Source organism: Maylandia zebra, linkage group LG19, assembly GCF_041146795.1.
Source record: "Maylandia zebra isolate NMK-2024a linkage group LG19, Mzebra_GT3a, whole genome shotgun sequence".
In the NCBI taxonomy this organism is placed as follows: Eukaryota; Metazoa; Chordata; class Actinopteri; order Cichliformes; family Cichlidae; genus Maylandia; species Maylandia zebra.
The window spans coordinates 20,579,983-20,598,036 of NC_135185.1; the positions used below are offsets into that span (position 1 = coordinate 20,579,983).

Below are 18,054 nucleotides of genomic sequence, written 5' to 3' on the forward strand. Positions count from 1 at the left end.
TTTAATTCCCTGTGAATCCTTCATTACCTTTCATAGTCATTCTAATTTTCAATCTGCTGAACATTTTTGCACTCAAAGGCTTTTGCTGACTCCCCTGTAAGTGTTTTGATCAAGTACCTGAGGGGAATTTAGTGATGAATGAGTGCTCTTTTGAGGTCTGCTTCATATTGGCAGCACCTGCTGTCTTATAAGCTATCTAATGTGATAGAATGGAGCCTGGTGGCACCAAGAAAATCCTGTCAGCTGAGATGGGAGAGGCACATTGCAGTGTCCCTTCGGCCAGTGTTAAACCCCTTTGAGGCCAACATTATATAGTGGGGTACTGCTGGGCCACATGGAGAAATGACTGCATACCCTATTGTTATCTTTTGTTATTTTTTAATGTGACTGAGAAGGTGTTTACTGGTGTTTGTTGGTTTAATAACCCTGATTGCAGTTTGCATCTCATATCTGCTGAGGGCAACTTTCTGACTGTCGAGTCGGTTACACAAAGAATATGAATACTGTGTACAAAAGAGGAGGAAACTTTTTGTTTCTTTTACAAGACATTATCATAGACATACACATTAACTAAGTGAAGATAGTCACATAGATTAATAAAAAAAAAAAAAGCAATAAATTTTGACTGTTAATAAGTATGGATTGATAAAAGCATGTCATGTTATCAGTATATGGTCATAAACATTCATTTAACAGATACATTCTTCAAAGTCATGAGGCCATGTTTTAAATCAAGGAAGCTGCTGTGGTGATTTGGACTGCGTAAACCACCTGAGTGTACTGCATTACAAAGCATCTATATACAAATTATAGCAAAGATCTTTTCGACAAGGCTCTTTACAAATCACTTTACAAAATGTACCACTTTTACATTTCCACCTGTTGTGTTATCTTACACAAGCTCAAAGGAAAATCTATTTTAAAACTTTCTTATACATTGTTGTAGCACTTCATCAGACTGGAAAACATTTAAAATCACTTTACATGCCATGATCTGCTGTTTAATCACCCATGAAGACTTTTCATCTTCCAGGCTTTAGTAAATTGTTAAATGAGAAAAAGAAGACACATATTATACAGTTTACATCGTGTGAGAACTCACTTCTCTCGTTTGTCAGTGGAAAACCATGTCTCCTAAAGATAAGTGTGAAGCCTTGGGCTAGCTTACAGTGGAAGCTACTTGTATAGAAGCAGGACTAGTGAAAATGAATGTTTTTGTTGCCATAAATATGGCTGCAAAAAGCATGATTGCTATTGGTAAATTAGACAAATTTATAATAACGTTTTGTGTTTACAGCCACAGCAAAAGATAGCATTGTATGCTTAATCAGTGCAACATATGTAACTATAGCTGGTGACTGAAAACATGTGGATAACACTGCTGGAAAATGGTGCACAGTTCACATGGCCCAGAAAGTGACTGCTAACATGTTTATTTATACATTAACAGGCAGCTTTCTTTGTGTATGCACCAGACCTAAACTTGCAGAGTCATAAGACCTGTAAAAACCTTTTGCGTTGCTACCTTATAGGACCCCCCCACACCCCCTAATACACATTTCTGATGGTCCTACAGATTAAACAGTGCTGATCATTTAACAGTGAAATACATTCAACAAGATCAGAGACTGATACATATTTTGGAAATATAAATTGTCTCACAATCACAAAAAAAAAAGCAAAGGCTGTGCACCACAAAGATTCACAAGAATACTCACAGGGACTGTTGACTCACCCCATTGATCCCAAACACAGCATTGATTTGAATATAAAAGTGCCCACTGGGAATTTTGACAACTTATAACAGTAACCCACGACATCTTCATGTAACGTGACTAAAAGCATACCCAAAAGCATGACACTTGGCCTGCATAGCACATGCAAAAATCTCTTCCACACACATGCACATACACACTGCACCTCTGCCTCTGTCTTAATGAGTACAGAGCTGTGCCGCAAATTCTACAGTGCTTTCTTTGTCATCCAGAATATAAATGCAGTATAAGGCATTTGTAGATGTGCGTGACATTTATACGTGAGCACACAGGCGTGCGTGTCTGTTTTTGATTGATATCCTGTAAGCATTTCAGGCCAGTGACTTTTGCACTTCACCAGTTTTGCTTTTCAATTGTTTTCTATGAATAGTGTGTGGCACTTGCTGAAATAACCGAACAAGACAAGTAACTGAGCAAATTGTATTTAAAAGAAAGCGTTTTATGCATATGGAGCGTTTATGGCTCGTGCTTTTTTAATCATCCTTTTTGATTCCAGTCAAATAAAGGCAAGTGCTCACCACAATTTTGCATCGCCCTGACAGAAATTATGGCCTTTACGTGAGTAATGTAGATCCACGACTAATAGCTTTATTCATTACGCCAGCCATTTAGGCCATGCATTCAAAAGCTGATTGTAGACTCTGTCCAGCCGTTTGAGCCATCTCCCTTCACAGTGCTCGCTGTGCGACCCCGTGGCGGCAGGCAGTCGGTCAGGCCGAAGAGGCGCGCCGCTGCACCCCGGTATTTCCACGACATGGTGTTATAGAGGATGGGATTGATGGCAGCACTCAAGTAAAAGAGAACCACTGACACCAAGCTACAGTACTCGGATAACAACGACAGCAACGGGGAAGGAGCATCCAGAGAGCGGAACTGCAAGTAGCGACCCACATGGAAAGGCAACCAACACAGGACAAAGGCCAGCACAACAACCACTTTTGGAAAAAAAAAAAACATAAAAAGGAGCAGGGGTTAGTCAAAGGAGATGCTGATTAACATTTTCTACCTAAACATATATATCTTTATTTGGACATTTGAACTGATATCACTTTAATATGAACACAGTTTAAAGCCCTAAGGTGTCTTTCATGTGTCGACAACTCAAACTCGAATCATGTAAGAACTTTAGAATTTTTGCATAATTTGCGCGTTCTGGAAACTTACCCAGCATCTTTATGGTCTGCCTGTTGCTCTTATCCCTGTGAGACACGCGGTTGCTCATGTTCGTCTCCCGGTGCCTTTGCCACAGCCGACGGCCTATCAGGCCGTAGAGCACTGTCAGACAGAACACGGGCATGAAGAAGAAAACGGAGCTCAGCCACACCATGGCCCCCATCAGACCGGATTGCACAGCATAGTGCGTCATCTTACACTCTCGGGTGTCCTCAGCCTCCAGGAATAAGTTAGACTCATTCATCCACGAACTGAAGTTTAGTGGCCCCATGGTGTCCTGCTCTACTCCCACCATGACAAACACAGGGCCTGCGCTCAAAAGGGACACTGTCCATAACAGACAAATCAAGGCTCTTACGCGCCTTTTGGTTACCAGAGCCTTGGCGCGCAATGGGAAACAGATCGCCAGGTAGCGCTCTACTGACAGGGCGGTGATGCTGAGGATGGTGGAGTAAGTGCTTGATTCTGACACAAACTGAAAGAGTTTGCAGAGCGCGTCTCCAAAGCGCCAGGGCCTGTATCTCCACATGCGGTAGAGGTCAAGTGGCATGCAAAGGAAAATGAGTAGATCGGATACCGCCATGCTGCACAGGTACAGATTGGTGGTCGTGCGCATGTCCCGGTACTTGCTGACCACCAAAATGGTCATAACATTCCCGGCCACCCCTATCAGAAACAGCAGTGTGCAGGCGACGGTGATGGCCGTTAGGAGAGGAATTGAATAATAATTGAGAGGGGGCGGGGAAGGGTCAGCTTTGCTTATGGTATTGTTGGTCTCCTCCCAGGTGCAGTTATGGTGGAGGCACTCCAGTTGGCTGGGCCAGGAGGGCATTGTTGCCTCTGGGTTATTCTCCCGGCCGCACCTGACCCTGACTGCTGATGTCACCCTGGATCTGGGACTCCTCATGCCCCTCGATGCTGCACTCACCTGCGTTATTCATTGTTTGATTTCCGGAGTTAAGAAAAACGTGTAACGGAGGAGATCAGGCGTGAACACAAGTAATATCCTTAGTGGTGCAAGCAATCCTGTGTAGCCTAACACTTCTTTACTTTGAAGATCAAACACGACATAGACGGTGTTGAACAGACTATAACAGAAATATGAGGCCATCTCAGATCGATCCGAATTATCCACCCCATCTTCATAACGCACACTAAAGTGTTCCAAAAGTACCTGAAGAGTAGGAGTGATGGTTACAAAATGCATTACATCCGGATATTCGCAAGCTATAAATCGCCAGCCGAAATTTTTGGGGATGTATACTCCAATAAAAACGGATATGACAGAAAATAAAAACAGATCTAGTATTTAAAAATCTAACATTTAAGCGCATCTTATCTTCTCCATCTTTAAAAAAAAATATTTGTGAAACCCACCAGAAGCCTGAGGTCCTTCATGCGCTAAGAAGCCCCAAAGAGTCCCCATCAGCGGCAGCAAGTCCCCGCGTTTTCACAAAATAAAAAGCAAAATATTGGATCGGTTGACGAGTTGCATCTGGCAGCATGTGATGGTGAGTCAGACTCAGGGTCATAATGATGCGGCAGCAGCAAAAAAACATCTGTCCTGCAAATGACAGTGGCGCTCAAACTCAGCCAAACACAAACGGGCAAATAACAACTAGCGTGAAAACAATCACTGTCTGACGGAAGGGAGACAGTTTAATAAAACTCACAAACACCACGAAAGAACGATGCATTGTCAATGGAATAAAAAAATCTAAGAGTCCAAATGGTTAAAGAAGAAATATCAGTCAAGACCGATGAAAAAAATCCACCTTAACACCAGACTTCTGTTCTGCTCCTGTAGTTATGGTGCATATCCAGTGTGTGGATCATGATTCCCGGTGCGCAAAACATCTTACCCAAGTGAAGTGGTTGTGTTGTGGGGGGTCTGCTCTGAGTGTGATGCTGCAACACCACCTACCGGTACTGTTGCAGTGATTGGTAGCGGTTTCAGCATTTTAAGCAATTATGCCTTTTGTGTTTACCACCAGCCAATGAGAAAGAGTATTCCTCATTAGCATTTGGAGAATAAGTCGACTCTCTCTCTGTTTTATGATGTGATGGACCAAGAAGACAAGGAAAGTCAGGCAAGGGTTAAAGTCCATAAAACAAACTTGGTTAAATTATACAAAAAATAAAATAAAATAAATAAAAATACAATAAATATTGAGCCCATAAAAGAGGTCAAAGTAACAGAACTCTACTCAAAAGCTGGCAACAAACACTAACCTACCTAAATGAGACAAAAGGGAAACTTAAAAAATGGCTGATCAGCCCACAAAGACACAAAAAGGGTTAGAACGCGCCAAAACCTAACTGAAACTAACATAATAAATTCCATTTCCCACCCATGATCCAGAGTTGTCGTGTGATCCAATTTTCAAGTCTTCACATAGGCTTTCTCCGCCCGTTTTCCACCTTTTAGCTCATCAACCAAGGGCCTGGAAGCAGCTGCTGCTGAGGTCTCAATTGTCATGCGCCCTAGAAATATGGATTATAATGAATGACCCCTTTGCACAAAGCAGAAAAAGACACTTTCTTTTCTGGTTGCCCATTACCTATTTAACTTTCACAATATATTATATGTTGCCCTAAGAACTGGCACGATAACTGGCCATTCTGCCTTATATTAAAATACAATAAACAAAACAAAAACGCAGGTAACACTAACAGAATAATTGATAACGATCTTGTGCATTTTCAGATTGCCATTAAAAATTTACCCCCTGATATGTTCAGTGCTGTATAAACATTCTCTAGTTTGGACAACAATGTACATTATACCATTTCCCACAACGAAATAACATCTATTTCTTCACTGAAATGTTCAGAATCTAAGAATACATGAATTTGAATAAACATGTGTTACTTTACAACAATCTCACCTACAAACCTACTTTGCAAAAACAATTTAAAGCTTATACTTAATTGCTACTTCTTAAATGGTTAAGAAAATAGATGGATAGATAAATAATATTTCTCAGTTTACTATATTCAGTTAAATATAGGAAACAAGTAATTTGCAAACCATTGCATTCTGTCTTTATTTACAGAAGTAACTTAGAATTTTGGGTTGTAGATCAATATACACTATGAATGGACTTCAAGTTGCCAAATCACATTTGTATAAGTTGCCTATTGGAACCAAAATGACCTCCAAACTTGTGGGGCTTGTCACAAAAAGCCCAACAACATAACTTAGCCTTCACCATAATTTCTGGGCACGTTCTGGCATCTCTGCTCTACTAACTAACAATGGAGAGTGTAAGTCAGCAGTATAAGAAATGCAGTGAGTGAATGTATGTGTGCAAACGCCCAAAAAGGTGGATGGAAGGCAGACCAATCACCACAATGCAGTTTTTCCGGCCCCGGCCCCACTGAACTGGTTGGTCTAAACTAATTACATAATTACTCTAGGGTAGGTTAGGATTGCCTCGATAAGAGTGAGAGGCTTATCACCATTTTTAATGACATATAATTAAGATATATCAGATTATTTTCCTTTTGTCTTAAGCAAAAACAAAAATAAAATAGCAAAAATCACACCTTTGACTGGCAGCATAGTTCTGTTTTTCCTGCACGGATGAGATTCTCATGTTTCAATTGGTGTTATCTCTCTGCCCTTTGCTCAGTGCTTACCAGCTGACACCGTTTATGACCACTGAATTATGATATGTGTGTGTTTAAGCGAGGAGACGAAGCCGGTTAGTTAGAAATGACTTGAGAAAGACTGATCTTGCTGTCGTTAGCTTTCGGGACAGCCGTGCTTTGAAGGTTTCCGGTATGTATCTGTCATCATTTGATATAGATGTGTGTACAGACCATTGGATGCGTGTGTTTACACATGCAAGTGCGTATTTGTACAATGGTCTAAAGCACAACTTTAGACATTTGTACTGCACAGTCAAACGTCGTGGTTTGGTGTGCCCATAACAACTGAAGTAATGCCAAATAACAGACTGACTCACTATTTACATGGACAAAATTGGATTGTTTCTAAGACAACACGAGTTAACAGCAAAACTGGTTGTATTACCTGTTATGTCATGTTTTTATTTTAGTGTCGGGATCGATTTAATTTCTCAGATGCGTTTCTTTTTAGTAGAGTTGAAAATGTGTGTTATTTATTTAGAAAAAGACAGTTCTCATCTATTTTTATTTGAAAATGAAGCACATTTAGCATCCTTCATGTGTCAAGTGCACGTGGTAAATGTGGTAAAGGTTTGTGGTTACATTTTTATCTGCAATGTTAACTGAGAAAGTGTTTCCAGGGTGTGGTCGATTTCAGGTTAAAGTCCCTATCAAACCCATAATATACACTCTCGAGAACTACTGGCTTTACTCGGCCTGCACAGAGGTGCAGTACATCAATTATTCCACTAGATGGAAGAAGAGATCGCTTTCCTTTTAGTTTGAAGGCAAAACATACGGAGTATAAGTTGTATTTATACACCAAGTTTAAGTGAAGACACAGCCAAATCAAATGCCTAACTATTTTTCTTTTTTTTTCTTCTTATTTTTAAATATTTAGTATAACACCCAAGTGACATGTGCAATGATACACAGAGAGATGAGCTATAAATAATGGAAAGCAAGAAAAATAAACAAATAACAGAGAATGAGTAAAAGTGAGAAGTGATGAGATAATAGGCAGAGTCAGTGTCAAAGAATTTCCCAAGTGTACTCCTCCTACTTCAGCACAAGTCCAGCACTATTTTTTATCCAATGAGAAAAGGCTATGGGAAGAGTCTCTTTTTGTGATTGGCCTAGAGTTTGTGTGACCCCTCCCTTCCTGAGGAGTTGGAGAGAGTTCACTGTTAGTTTTTTTTCCCAGCCACACTTACAGAAGTGCAGACTAGAAGGAGCTGTCTGCTGTCGCCGCTGCTGCTGCTGTGCAATTCTTTGTCTGCTTAGGCGTCTTAGTTGCTTTAGTTTTGCCCAACATTGAGTAAAGCCAGGTGGATCAGACTAAGCAACATGTGGACTGCACGTCCACAGAAAGAGCAGGTTGGTAATGTGTCCCTCTGACTCTCTGTTTGTTTTTGTGTCTGCTCTGTTCTATTTGCGTCCAGGGGCTTTGGGAGATATGTGTCTGTGACACTCTTTGGCTTTGGGTTATCACTGGAATCATGGACAAGAAATGTACAGTGGATTATGCTGGAGTACTGCTGAACAAGTTGGATTAGTTCTTTTTGAGCTGCAGCAGAGCAAATACGTGGTTAATGTGCATCACTGTTTCTGTTCCTTGTCACAAAATGATAAATGCTGTACTAAGATTTAGTCACAAGTAAAGTGTAAAATGTAAAGAGTGGCTGCTATAGTGAGGTGTGACGATGAATCTCCTGATCTTTTTGTTGGTTACTTTGTACCAGTGTAATGCTGTGACAAATAATGTTTTACCTGTTGCATAAGACTTCACAGGTGTGCGTGTGTGCATGTCTGTTTGTGTGTTGGCCTGATGTCCCCTTTCTCATGCCTTGTGGGAAAACTGGTTGCTGCAGCTGGAATGTCATGGGAAGACTGCAGATATTTTTTTTCCTGCTGTTCGCCCATAGAAAACCAGCCCCCTCCCCTCTGCAGTTCTTCTGTTGTCTTTGCAACAGATATACTGGATACTGACCTCTGGCATTCAATGACCTCAATACTTTTTGTTGTGGTGCCAGCATTATTAAACAGTAAACTTTATTACTGTTATTCCTGCCTGAGGCTTTAAATGCATGCGTTTAAGTTTATCGACCTAAGTCTATGTGTTTTCTTGCTGTGCTTGCTGTGTGATGTATTTGTTATTAAATATTTGTTGGACAGTAAGAAAAATACTGAGCTGACGATTTCTTGGGTACGATCTTTGCTATAACCACCCACCATTCTTTTAAAGTAAAAAAGTAGCATAATAAGTTTTGCATCATTGCAGTTTGCTGCTTAGAAGAGACAGGGGGGATCAGTGTTGTTAGCAAGGTTCTCAGATTTAGTACTACAAATTAAATCCAGATGTGAACTTCTGGCTTGTGTAATACCAGACAATGTGCCACCATCAAATATTATTTTGGGCTTTCCAACTACGATTTAAAATATATCTCTATAATTAAAGCATTATAGATATATATATTCTTATATATATATATATATTATATAAATATATATTCTTTTCCAAATTCTCACAGTTTTCATTGACTTTTCAAGAGCAAGTCTGTAGACGAGCTATTTCAATGTATTTGAAATGAACCAGGAGACCAACCTGTTGCTGCTGTTCTCCACGATGTACATTTCCCCGCGTTCACTGGGCCATTTGACACTCATACTACATCATACAGTACAACACATCTGCACCCAAGATGTTTGCATTCATATTGTGTCTATTTTTGAACATAGTGCTTCCTTTCTAAAGCACTAAATTATATTTTGCATGCACCAACCCTTCAATTCAAGAACTTAGAGATCCTCTATACTTTTTTCCTACCACTGTAATCATGAGTCACTTCAGTGGTCTGGCGCAAGTTAAACTTTAGTAGTTTCCAGCCTCGGACTTGGCCACACTGGTCGAGCCGAATCAGGCTTGGCTGAAACAGAGAGAGGGAGCAGTTCTCTCACTCCCTCAGTACAATGATGCCTTGTGTTACCATCAGCCGAACGACACTCTGGCAATGATGACGATTGCTCGCTCTCTTTTTCTGGCATCTACTGTATGTCTTGCTTTCTCTGCCGCTCTGACCATCCCAATCCCCCTATCCATGGTGTTAAGGATTAGATAATAGGCAGCTTTAGTGTGGGCAGAGAAAAAGAGGTGTCACAGACCTCTCTCATTGCTTCCCTCCCTCCCTTCTTCTCTCTATCTTTGTACCATCTGTGCCACGAGGAGCTTGGCACTGTTCAGTCTATAAATGCCAAGCTACATTTATGTTACCTTTGTTGCGCTGCTATATACGTACCATGGCGTGTGACTTGTAGTCTCTAATGCAAAAATGCCATTTACATGCATTGTATATTTAAAAAAGTTTCAGTCAATCACTGTGTTTGCCACAGCACTTCATAAATGTCAGACTGGCTATCGCACAGGAATCTAGGATAGATGGTACATTTCACAAACTACCTATTTTTCCTCACACTTAATGGATAATCCGTGACAGCACCTCTGCTGAGGTTGACATGTTCAGTCCGCCTCCAGTGTTCCTTTCAATGATTTGACACTTTAAAACATGTATTGCAAGCGGATTTATTATAGAGGGAGAAAAGTAGGAGTACTGGATGCCAATGTAAGGTGGACAAATATGCTGAGGTCAACTGGTAGAAATGCATTTTTAAGTAGTGCTTCTGGATTCAAGAAGCAGCTCTGAAAATGATTTTTTTTATCAACACATATATGCAGACATCAGAGTCCGTTTTAGAGGTGATTAAGAAAAGTTTTTACAGTAAAATTGTAAATAAGCAGTGATGATCGTAGTCATAGAGTTTGTTATTGTGTCAAAAACATATAATCAGCGTGTGTCATATGTCATATCTTAGTCTGCCTGAGAAGGTGATTTCCCACAATCTCCAATCTGTTTGAGGGATAGATAATATACTGATGTTTTTATACTGATTACTTTATTTCTTTATCGTAATCTACAAAACAATAATCTGTTTTCTACCACAATGCAATGGCACAGACCATAAACGGGAAATCTGTCTAAACAAAAGGTTGAATAGCAACTTTTATTCATTTTTAATTCCATGTTGCTCAGAAATCTTCATAAATACAACAAAAATGTGCAAAAAATTATATCATGATGATATTAATCTTCTTTTATAATTTGGTAGACATTAGATGAACGTGTTTTTGCATGACATTTTTGTTTTTTGTGCAAAAAGACAGGATGCATCGATTGCACTGAGCGTAATTAGTGAATGTATCAGAGAGAAGTGGGGCGCTGTATTTTTGTCTTTTGATGTGTTTAGCAGTTTCTGGTATGAACCGTGTATGTGGCTGCCCTGAAAACACAGTGTAATGGCTTTATATTGTCTTTGCTTGACCTATAATGTAAACAAAAGTGCAGTTAAGAGTCACTAATGCAAGTACCGTTCGCTGTTGAAGATTTAAAGTTTAATGAGCTATTATTAAAGCATCTTTTTGCTTCTTCAAAGCTGTTAGACACCTTAAAAGGTGATGACTTAGAGATACAATGGAGAAGTGAAAACACAAGATTTTAGAACTGGTGCATGAAATCTCCTTTGATGGTTTAAAAAATGTTTGTGTTGCATATCTAAGTCCCTTTTGCCAACAGGATGCCCTGAAGCAGCAGAATATTTTCCTTTTAGCATATTTGAACAGACGGCTCTGTTCAAAATATTTAGGTTTTGGTTTAAGCTTCATGCCGAGAACACAACCCATTTCCCAGAAGTAACCACTGCAGTGTGAGCTCCCACCCAAAACAGCACGTTGCTGTGTAAATTAGAATCATGTTTCCAGATGTGAGACACCTTAGAAAATAAGGTCTCGCTGCTTTCTGTTTCTTTTATAAGAACTTATGCACTGTATAGACCTCAAAACTGTAATCTGAAAAGGGCACTCAACACGATTTGCTCGAAAGTATCTTATTTGTAGTTATATGTAAAAGGCAAGTATCTATGTTGATTTGTCTTTCTGCAAAATATTAGGAGTGAGCCAAACTTTTAGCTGCAAAATATACAAAATATATACTTCTTGGCTGAACTTGATTTGGGACACCAGCAGCCACAGAACTGATATGGGATGCAGATATATATATATATTTTTCTGGTTGCAGATACACGTCCGCTGTGACCTTGTCTTCTTTCCCATGTGTCTCTCGTGGGTCGTTGCACTGTTACAGGAACAGGGCTGCTAGAGGCTCTGGTGCAAAGACGCTCATAAATATCTCATTTTTGCTTGTTATAAAACCACAGAGAGAAGTAAGTCATAGGTTTGTATATTTGAGCAAACTTTATGGGACCAAATTAGGGATTGTAAATGCAACGTGTGCACACAGTAGAGAAAAATGAACCATTGTTGCTCTGTGAATGAATCAATAGTACAGTATTGATAATGGATTAAATAGTTAACTATTAGTACCACTTTCTCATAACACTCTTTCAGTTTGTAGCTTATCGATTTATTAATTTTAATAAATTATTAATCTAACTATTACGGTACTTATTGAACAGGAATCTTTTGCCGCTGGCCATTTAGCTTGGATTATCAGAACCATGCGTTGTCTTGGCTGCCTTTTAGCTAGAGTAGTAACCTCTCCAAGTCTCAGCTTGAAATTGGTCATTAGACGTGGCGGCGTTGGTAGTGTTGGATAGAGGCACTTATAAAAAGGCAAACTGTCATGCATGTAACACCTCTGCGGATCATTACGACTGACTCGAGTGTGGCATCATATCTCTAATAACAAGTGTATTTCCCCCAAAAAATGTCCAATTATTTATTTCACACAACTGGGAAGAATTTTGCTATATGTTGGTTCAGATGCTCTGCAGCCCTTTTCCAGAAGGTGAGAAAAATTCTTCATTGGAGAACTTTATCTGACGAACAAAGTATTACAGACCAAGCAAGCTGTAGCTGACAATCCCACATAGCAGACGGGTCTGGCCTGGATCTGATGTCAAGCCGGCACTGCTGTTCTGACTGGTGTCATGGTAAGTGGTATGTCATCCAGATATGGCCAGGTCTCGCAATGATGGCACTGTTTATGTGATGGCATGCCACATCTGGCCCGATTGTGGTTTGGTTTTTGTGGCCCAGGCTAATTGAAAACAAGTCTGGCCCGGATCTGGCATGAAGTTGGCACTTCTGACAGATCCAGGCCATACCAATTTTGCTATGTGGGATATACACGTATATCACAAAATCTTTAGTTAAAAATTACTTTAAATTTCACATCCCCAGTAATGGATTTAGCCCTTTTTAGAATGCAAGACAGCTGATTCCTGCATGGCAAGTAAAGCGATATGTATTTAATGACTTTGTGTCACATGGTGAGAGATCAAATTTCCCATGTGTCTCATTGAAAAGATTGATGAGCGGCAACTTTACTTGTAATTCCTCTTTTTTTTCTGACTCTCTGACACACTCCTACTAATTGACATTTAAGAGGGATGCTAGCACACGATGGGAGAGGCGGGTGCACTTCTGTTGATATTTATATATAAGCAGCTCTAGCTGCTCAAGCTATCACCATGACAACAGGACAGGAAGCAGGAAGTTGGCATTTTTTTATTACAATGGAGTAGAGAGATAACTCTCAGGTTGCATATTGTAGACACAGATAACACAGACTGTGCTTTTTACATCTCAGTCTACACACACACTTTTTGACATTCTTGTTAACCTCTCTGTGGGTCAAGGTTTTTGGGAGGTCATGGACATTCTCAGAGCAGGAAATACAGCTATAGGCAGCATAAAATATTTAATCATAAAAAAGTACTACTTTCTAACAGATATACAGTGCCGTGAAAAAGGTATTTGCCCCTTCCTGATTCATTTGTTTTGTACATTTCCCACACTTAAAGTTTTGTGATGAAACAAATTTTAATGTTAAACAAAGATAACCCAGTAAATGTAGTTTGTCTCTCAAATTGAATAGCTGGTTGTGCTATTCCTGGTAGCAAGAAGTACGGTCATAAATTTTTGTGACTGGCAATGACTCCTCCACCTCACAGTTGAGGAATTTTGGCCTCTCTTCTTGACAGAAATGCTTTAATTTATCCCCGCTGGTTTATGAGTGTGAATGTGCTGTGTAATCAGATTTAAGTCTGGTTTTTGACTAGGCCATTCCAAAACCTTTATTTTCTTTCTCCTTCCTGGTGTATTTAGGACTATTATTCTGCAGTATAACCCAAGTATGCTATAGCTTCGGGGCATGAACCGACGGCCGGACATTCTCCTTCAGGATTTTCTGATAGAGAGCAGAATTCGTGGTTAGTCAATTATGGCAATTCGTGACATACAAGATGAGTCATTGATGCACTCTTGGAATAATTTTGGTTGGCCAGCCTTTCCTGGGAAGGTTCATTATTGTTCATAGCTTTGTCCATTTGTTGGTGTTGATCTTTTAGCATACTACATTTGGTCAGACAAGTTGTATATAAGTAATTTCTTAATTCAACAGGACTGACAGTAACTATAGCTGGATGTGGTTAGTGAAACTGAACCTAGCTTTCCAAAAAATGTGGTTAATTCATGATTTAACACAGGGAGCAATTACTTTTTAACAAGGAATTTTATTGTGTTTATAATAATCGTGAAACAGTGGGCACAGTTTACACTATACACTTATCTATAGTCGATGCTTTGTAGATGTAAAACCATTCATGTCGGTGGGCTATTTCTCATTCCACACTGTTGCTTTGTGCAGAATGAAGCCATGCAAAGTGAGCTTTTTATAGCCAGTGCTGACTCAGTTAACATGCTTTGCGTAGTAATGTGAGTTCAAATGAATATTGGGGCTATGTGTGTCAAGATACTGGGTCTGTGATTCAGTGCTGTGTTTTTTGATTAGTCTGTATTCTTTGAGTTAGTGTTATTCATGGGTTTGGTTCTTCTTATTGTTCTCTGTGTGTGTTATATCCTTAGTTTCTAGTCTTTAGGTTTCTGTTACGAAGCCTTCCCGTGTTCCACGTTTAATGTCATCTATGTTTGTGCATCTCCTGTGTCTCTCCAGTCATTCGTATCTCCAGGCCTCAGTGTCAAGTCTGTGTCTTTGTGAATGTCTCATGTTTCCTGTTTGACTTTGACAATCTTGCGTCCTATGTGTTTTCAGTTTTGCCTTCTCCCGGCCTCATATGGGATTACTCCCAGCTGTGCTCTCCTCCTGTGTCTCATTCCTTCATTATCTCTCTGTGTATTTAAGCCCTTTATCTTCCTCTTTTTGTTGCTGGATCGTCTGTGTGTCATTCACCGCAGTTCTCCATGTTCCACTTCTCCAAGCCCCAGGTTCTCAGGTCTTTAGTTTCTTTATACTTGTTTGTAGTTTTTTTTAGCTTAGTCATTCTCTCCTTTGCTTTTGTTTGTATTTTGCTTGGCTGTAATAAAGGCTCACTTTAAGTCCATCACTTTCTGCGTCAGCATTTGGGTCCACACTCTCTCTCCACTCCACACATCTGTCACAGCAGACGTGACAATGTGACAGTCAATGAAAATTTAAGTAGCTATAATAGTAACCAAACTGAACCAAATCAAGCCCAAATATCAAAGAAATTATTTTTAATAGGAATAGCTTTATTTTAAATAGGAAACTAATCAAAACTCATTCATTCACTTTTATGAATAAATGGAGCGAATAAAAGTTCACAAGGACAACAGAAGCCAAGCAGACAAACAGTCACTTGAGGCAGTTGGTGACTCTTTTGATGCTTCGAGCATGTTGGATCTTGTTCTCTAGAGTGGGAATGTTTACTGTCATCTCTTTATCTCTTAGCGTACGTGCTAGTGGCATTTTAAGTAGTTTTTGCTCTGGAAGAATTTGGTGCTAGTCAGAAGAAAGTCAGAAGATCATTTCCTCTTTCAAACTTGACCACATAGGTGTCAGCCTAATGCTAAACTGCAGTTAATTGTGGGAGATTAAAAAGACTCATACACAGTTTCTATCTTTTCTTTTTTTTAATGAAATGCAGGAAGTGGTTTCATTTTTTCTCACATGCTCTAAAGAACCAGTTGACGTTATTCTGTTTCTCTGGGCGTGTGTGTTTTGAGTGTTGTTACCAACACTGCTGAATCATGAAAAGCCATAGGCAAAACAGATTCTGTCCTATTTTCTTCTGTTTGAACTTTTATTTTTATTGTTTTTCAGTCATTGTTGTTTAACTGCTGTCTCTCGAAACTTTGTTTCTGTAAAACCAAATCAGGTTTTCTGTCTGGATGTTTTTCAGATTAATGATGACTTTTTACCTGCCCTTAATGAAAAAAATCAAAATGTCAACACATTTTCTTGTCTTTTTTATGGCAGGGGCATCTGTTGTCTGAAACTAACAGGCCTTCTTACAAAGCTCTTGAGCAAACTGTATCACATTCTAGTGAAGATCATTTTTTAAAAAGAACCAAATACTTTTGTTTCTATCTAGAAATATAAAGGAAGATATTTTATACCTTAAGAGCAAATATTGGATTTACAGTGAAGCAAAGTGTAGCAAAAGTGAGAAATAATGTTTGTGACGGGTTTAGCAGGTTTTGGTGTCTCAATAATTGTTTGGTACACAAAACTGTGTCAGAACTCTCTGTGTTGAGGTAAAGTTGAAAGTAAAAGAGAGACCTGAGCACAATATCTACATAATTATTAGTCTAAAACTAATTATTAGTCTTTAATACTATTCTATACTATATTTTTATAGTCTACCAAAACCTACCTGTTTTTGAACTGCACTGCCTTTGACTTCAGCAGATTCTGAGCTTTTGTATATTTATCACAAAAAACATCAATTTCCACAAATTTTTACATAAAAATCTGGTTTGCCTGCTTTTGATAATTCAGTGTATTTTGTTTTGCTTTATTTCAGAAACATTTTATTAGAAAATATTTGTTTGTAGCCCATTCAGTGAATTAAATATTTTTTTTCTGTGCAGAGTAGTGTGCAAGTGTATCATATATGACCAATATATGATAAGTGACCAATAATTTAGAAATATGAGCATATTTTCTGATTTTGATAGAATGAAAGGCATCAGCTGATTTTTTTTTTTTTTTCATTTGATGATTGTGTCTGGTTCAAAGTTGATTTCTACTCACAAGGTCTCTGAAGTCACAAACCACAACATGACTACACATGTTTTATTTCGCATGAATCTTTTAAAGGAGTAGTTTAGGGAGTGGAAGGGTGTTTTTTTTTGTTTTTTTTCTACATTAACTTATTGGTCCCATTGAACTAATTCAGGCAGAACTTTACAAGTGATTTCCTTAATAGGACCTGGCGTCCACATATGTGGACATCACATTTTGGGTTATTTAGATCAAAATACAAAATTTTGCTCTACAAGGGCCTGATATCCACTTATATCACTATACTGCTACTGTTCTATCAAATTTTTAAACGAATATCCTCATATGTGGCTCTTATTTTTCTTAAAAACAAAAATAAGGTAAAAAAAAAAGTCTGGTAATTCTTTGTTTTAACATTCATCGGGCCCCAATATGCCCAAATATCAAAGAGAAATTAAATGCATGCTGTGGAAGAGTTCTGGTCTTAGGAGGTTAAAGAAAAAAACAATAGTAGTTTAAGTGCTATACCCCGTCCTGAAAAAAAAACAAACATTCAAAATACACAATCTTATTAGTGTATTGCTGAAAAATTAGGTCATTTGTTGTGCACATGTTTCATTAAAATATAAAAACTAAATTTTTTTATAGTCTCCAGGAGTAGTGACCAGCAGGTGACCAGCAGGTTGTATAATAAACAGATGGAGAAACATCGCAAATGTTGACTCTTCCAAAAAGGTCATTAGAGGTGACTAAATAGTGCTGTGAGTAGGACTGCACATACAGTAAAAGTATAGATATGGTATTGTGCAGAAGTCTGCCTCTCATTTCTTTGTGTTTCTTTATATTTATATATTTTTAATTGTATCGTTTGGCACTTTATATAGAATAGAAGAGTATTTCTGCAGCAAAAATGTGATTCCCAAAGAGATATAAGCCATGTCAGTCATATAACACTGCATGTGTGATGTGTTCTTAAAATATCTAGGAAACTGGACGGGTGGAGGACAAATGAAGTGACAGACAATAAAAAAATTCTCTAGCAGATTAAGAGTATGTGAAAATCATGTCTTTAAGAAAAAGGAACCTCTGACCCCTCAGTTGTTCACTGAAAGCTCATTGGAAAGGGTTAGGTATGAAGGGCTTAGAAGAGGCTGGTGTATGCCAAATAACACAAGAACTGCACTGAAAATTAGTGGACACAGGTCTTATAGAGTGAGTCTAAATAATGATTTATTATCATTATTTTATTTAGAGGAGTTCAGGAGAGAAGTGAACAGTAAATGTCTACCTGTGGTGCTCAAAAGCTGCTAAGACACTAAGATACATTGGTGTTCGCTTGGACATGATTTACGCTTCTTCTAAAGCTTAGCTGTTGGTAAATAAGAATACATTTATTTACCTTTCTGTTGATTTTC

General features: G+C 38.8%; 2 protein-coding genes across 2 annotated transcripts in view; one reads left to right on the plus strand and one right to left on the minus strand.

Moving 5' to 3' along the window:
* Positions 1-412: 412 nt before the first annotated feature.
* ghsra (growth hormone secretagogue receptor a) lies at positions 413-9,230 on the minus strand. The gene is made up of 3 exons (XM_004540167.3): positions 9,187-9,230; positions 2,940-5,432; positions 413-2,710 (listed from the first exon to the last, which is right to left on the minus strand). Exons 2-3 carry the CDS (start codon positions 3,853-3,855, stop codon positions 2,397-2,399), a joined length of 1,230 nt encoding a protein of 409 aa, XP_004540224.2. The 5' UTR covers positions 3,856-5,432; positions 9,187-9,230; the 3' UTR covers positions 413-2,396.
* pld1a (phospholipase D1a) overlaps positions 7,791-18,054 on the plus strand; it is a 31,097-nt gene continuing 20,833 nt past the window's right edge. The window contains exon 1 of the mRNA XM_004540168.3: positions 7,791-7,958. The gene's annotated coding sequence lies outside the window, so the exon portion shown is untranslated. The remainder of the gene's footprint in view (positions 7,959-18,054) is intronic.

Bases quoted from the DNA above. Each gene is read 5' to 3' on its own strand.
- ghsra (XM_004540167.3), bottom strand. From the start codon at position 3,855: ATGAGGAGTCCCAGATCCAGGGTGACATCAGCAGTCAGGGTCAGGTGC. The intron at 2,711-2,939 runs GTAAGTTTCCAG...TTTTTCCAAAAG, and splicing joins GCAGACCATAAAGATGCTGG to TGGTTGTTGTGCTGGCCTTT.